This window comes from Equus quagga, chromosome 2 (assembly GCF_021613505.1).
Source record: "Equus quagga isolate Etosha38 chromosome 2, UCLA_HA_Equagga_1.0, whole genome shotgun sequence".
In the NCBI taxonomy this organism is placed as follows: domain Eukaryota; kingdom Metazoa; phylum Chordata; class Mammalia; order Perissodactyla; family Equidae; genus Equus; species Equus quagga.
In genome coordinates this window covers 29,496,752-29,501,064 of record NC_060268.1, presented here as the reverse complement: position 1 = coordinate 29,501,064, position 4,313 = coordinate 29,496,752, and the positions used below count along the sequence as shown (strand labels likewise).

The 4,313-nt window shown below is 38.7% G+C and overlaps 1 protein-coding gene across 1 annotated transcript; it reads right to left on the bottom strand.

The window, feature by feature from the left end:
- Window positions 1-1,427: 1,427 nt before the first annotated feature.
- On the bottom strand, window positions 1,428-2,713 carry LOC124235680 (olfactory receptor 11H6-like). The gene is made up of 2 exons (XM_046654007.1): window positions 2,684-2,713; window positions 1,428-2,378 (listed from the first exon to the last, which is right to left on the bottom strand). The coding sequence occupies exon 2, from the start codon at window positions 2,364-2,366 to the stop codon at window positions 1,428-1,430; it is 939 nt and encodes a 312-aa protein (XP_046509963.1). The 5' UTR covers window positions 2,367-2,378; window positions 2,684-2,713.
- Window positions 2,714-4,313: the final 1,600 nt, after the last annotated feature.

The following is a 4,313-nucleotide window of genomic DNA, read 5'->3' as shown; positions in this document are numbered from 1 at the left end:
TGGAATTCCAGTGCACATCAAGGAGGTGAATAAACGTTTATTAAGTGAATCAATGAAATGGATCAACCACAGATGTCAACTGACCAATTTAGTTTTGACCAAATTGTTGGGCCCATCATTTGGAGCTGTCATCAAATTCCTCTGTCTCTATCTTCATCTCAGTAACTTAAAATCACAGGCTTTTGCTCTCTATCTACTTTTACCTCTTTTGGTCTGTGCCATAAGCAAAACCTTCTTTCACATCAAACTGACCCAAACTGTAATGCTACTACATGCTAATCTTCTTTTAAAGTGTAAACTTATTTTCAGATACCTTAATTATCATGCACAGGCAGGAAAAGTTAAGAAGAATGCAGTCTATTTCTTTTTTATTTTTTCTCCTCAAAGCCCTGTTACATAGTTGCATACCCTGGTTGTAGGTCATTCGAGTTCTTCTATGTGGGATTCCACCACAGCTTGGCTTGATGAGCAGTGTGTAGGTCCATGCCCAGGATCCAAATGGATGAAAACTAGGCTGCCAAATTGGAGCATGTGAACTTAATCACTCTGCCATGGGGCCAGCCCTGTAATCTATTTCTTATTTAATAAATGCATGACCTGAAAATAAAATCAAGAAAAGAAACTTCTACTGCTACTGCCATGAGTGTTTGAGTCACCTATAGTAATCACTCTAACTTCTTTCACTTTTCCAAACTAATATCCAAGTTTTATTTTTCTGTCCATGTCACATACTTATTTAAAATATTGACTCTATAAGATCAGTCCATGTACTGGTGGTGGTCTTGGTGTACCAGAATCACCCAAGTAACATTAAAATAGGAATTTCTGACATCCACTTCTTGTGATTTCATAGATTTGGAGAAAGGCCTAGGAATCTGCTCTTTTAATGAGTTCAATAAATAATTATAAAACAGACCGTTTTGGGAGACAGTGCTGTAGATTATTATTAGTCAGCTGGATGTCAACCAAATAAAGATTTTGGCTGAATTGTGATTAGATTGGCATGAATATCCTTTTATCTGAGCTTAACAAGTGCGAAAGCTCCACTTTTCTACAGGAGTAGAGCAGAGATCTTTAGGTCAGAAAAACCAAGTATAAAAATGGATGCACTTAATAGACGTCAAAAGAGCACGAGGTCAGGGACCAGGGAAGTGAACACAGATAAACCGCTTAGCAGTTACGGAGGTCAGGATAGAGAAGAAACTAAAATTCAAATACCCAGGTCATTTAACTCAAGTTACAATCTACCAAATCCTGATTTGAAGGCAAAGGCTGGTTTGAGCAAACTTTTGTCCATTAGTTAGCTAAGCAGAAACAGATGAATTTGCATCTACATCTCTAGGTGCAAATGCATAAAGACTTACTTTTAAACTTGGAATATAAATGGGGAAAAATAATCATTCTGATCTTGATCCACTGATGAGCTCTCATTCACTTTGACTAATTTTTGTGCATACTTGAATTTTTCTCAAGGCAGCCTTTATGTCCTTGTTCCGGAGACTGTAGATCAGCGGGTTTACAAGTGGGGTCACTGATGAGTAGAACAAGGTTACAATCTTCTGTATGCCAGCTGGATTTCCAGAGGCTGGGCTGATGTACATGACCATGAGAGTTCCATAGAACAGTGACACTACAACCAAGTGGGAACTGCAGGTGGAGAAGGCCTTATGTCTGCCAGCTGCTGAAGGGACATGCAACACTGCTCTGAGAACCAAGGTGTAGGACCCAAGGATAAAGAAGAAGGTGATGAAAATAATAAGAGTGCTCAATATAGAATAGGAAAGCTCAATTCCAGGAGCAGCAACACAGGACAGGGACAGAAGAGGACCAGGGTCACAGACAAAGTGGTCAATGGTATTGGGGCCACAAAAGGGGAGTTGTGTGATAAGATAGATAGGGACCAGATAGCAGAGAAAGCCTGTTACCCAACAGAGGGCCACCAAGTTCATGCAAAGATGACGGCTCATGATGGTAGGATAGTGGAGAGGCTGGCAGATGGCCAGACACCGGTCAAAAGACATGAGGGGCAGAAAGAAGGTCTCGGTGGTGCCCATGGAGCAGAAGAAGTAGAACTGGAGGAAGCAGGCAGTGAAAGATATGGTTTTAGTCTCAGATAGGAAGTTACTTAACATATTGGGAACAGTGGTGTTGATGTAACAGATCTCCAGGAATGAGAAGTTGGCCAGCAGAATATACATGGGGGTGTGAAGCCTGTGATCCAGCTTCACCGCACAGACAATGGCCCCATTCCCCATCAGTGTCAGGATGTAGGACACAGAGAACAGCATGAAGAAGAAGACTTGAACCTCTCTGGAGCAGGGAAAACTCAGGAGTATGAATTCAGTCACTGCGTTTACTCCTGACATATTCAGGGCTTCCTAAGGGGTGGAAAGGCAAAAGTGACAATGACAAAAACGATCTTATTCTTTAATGCTCAGGAATATTTCTTTCTTAGAAATCCCTAAGTCCCTCAGATTTCCACTATTCTATTAAGCAATAATAATTTAACTATACTGCTGAAGACCATCCAGCTTTGAGAGTGCTTGGTATGATCAGACTTTGAATTTGAGACTTTCTCATTCCTCTTTCAGAATTTTCTCACAGTAAAAGACAGGATCCTATGTAATAAGTATCTTGGAGAAGGTTAACGACAGTACTTACAAATGTAAGTAGGTATGAAAACCAGGTACTTATATCTATAGAATAAGATTGAAAAGATTCAATATTGAACACAGAATTTCAAATATTTGGATCTTTGAAATTAGAGACAGAAATCTTAGGTATCTGAAGAGCAGAGGGAGAAAGGTAACAAAAAAACCCACTGAAATATTTATGCATTTCACTTTTATTCTGGATGTATATTTATTGTGATTTATATTTATTGTTATCTATATTTATATGTGTTGGCATCTTAATGTGGCCTAATAACCGAGACAAAAATGTAAAACATACAAGAACACATGTAAGAACATCCTTTCTTCAGTTTTCATCAAAGTTTGTTAATTCAAGAAGAGTTTGAAATCCAGACACTTACATAATGGCTTTCAATTTGTCCCCATCTTTTCCTGTTAAATTAAAATATTTCTTTAAAACCTTGCTCTACGTTAAAATACTACTGGTAGGTTAGAAAAAGTGAGCAATGTATCTGGTATATTATATAAGGAATTTGAGGTTTTCACCAGAGGTGTCAGGATTCCTAGAAAGGCCTCCATTCTTCTGGTTTGTGGATAGATGTACAGGATCAAAAGTGTCAGATACTCCTAATAAGAGAACTCTGGGTACCAAGGACAATGGTGGGAACCATGAAGTCCCACCTTATCTCTCTGTAAAAGAATTCCTCTCCTACTTCTGCAGCCCCTCTGTTGCCACCATCCCATTATAGATGTGAAAAGTAGAGTTGATCTGAGAAGTGGATGGAGAATCTTTGTGAAATTGTCCTTCTCTGAATTAGACCTAGTCTTGGACATGTGATTTCCAAGTTGAGAAAAGCAAGACAAAGACAACAAAATTCCCTAAGATTCTGTTGTCAGTAGTTTGGTCTTAATCTATGAATTTATTTTAGGATGACCTCTGTTAGTGTGGGATGCTCATCACTTGGACCTAAAGACCCAAAGTGATATGACTGAATGATGATATTTATTTAGGAAAATATAAGTGCATAATACAGACCCAGAAACTTCTTAAAAGGATTCTAGCTAAGAATACTTATTAATTTATTAATTATAAATGTGGTGCTTTCCAGATCATATCATTTCCTAGCTTTAAGGATGATGACGATTGCAATTACTGACACAAAAGATGAGAGAAATTCAGAATTTTATGCATCGCACTTAACTGTAAGGCTCTTCCTCAGTCTGTGAAGAAGATCATGTTTGGCACAGGAAAGCTGTGAATAATTCTTCTGTAGCAGGAATTGAGAGTAACCCAGAAGCCAAAGAAACCATGAGGAAAGAGTGAAAACAGCAAGAAATAGTTGGTGACTAATGCATATGAGGATTCCAATGGCTTAGTAAACCATGTGGGAGTAAACACACCAATCTGAAGTGCTCAGTCATCTTGTTCTCCCTCCTTGCAATGGCTGATCATCTGCTCTATGGTAGAGCCAAATATGATTAAAAACAGGGAGAGCTGAATTTTTTTTTTTCTGCCTTGTTCCTCATATCCACTTTATCCGTCATTTCTAGATGTCACTTCACTAACATACTATTTCCCCAAAGACCTGATTCTGACTGGGTACAATTCCTCAGTAATAAGGACAGAATTTACATAGTATTTAGGTTCCTCCCTCATCCTCATCTTTCATCTTTCTGACT

Coding starts and splice junctions, on each gene's coding strand:
- LOC124235680 (XM_046654007.1), bottom strand. CDS start 2,366: ATGTCAGGAGTAAACGCAGTGACTGAATTCATACTCCTGAGTTTTCCC.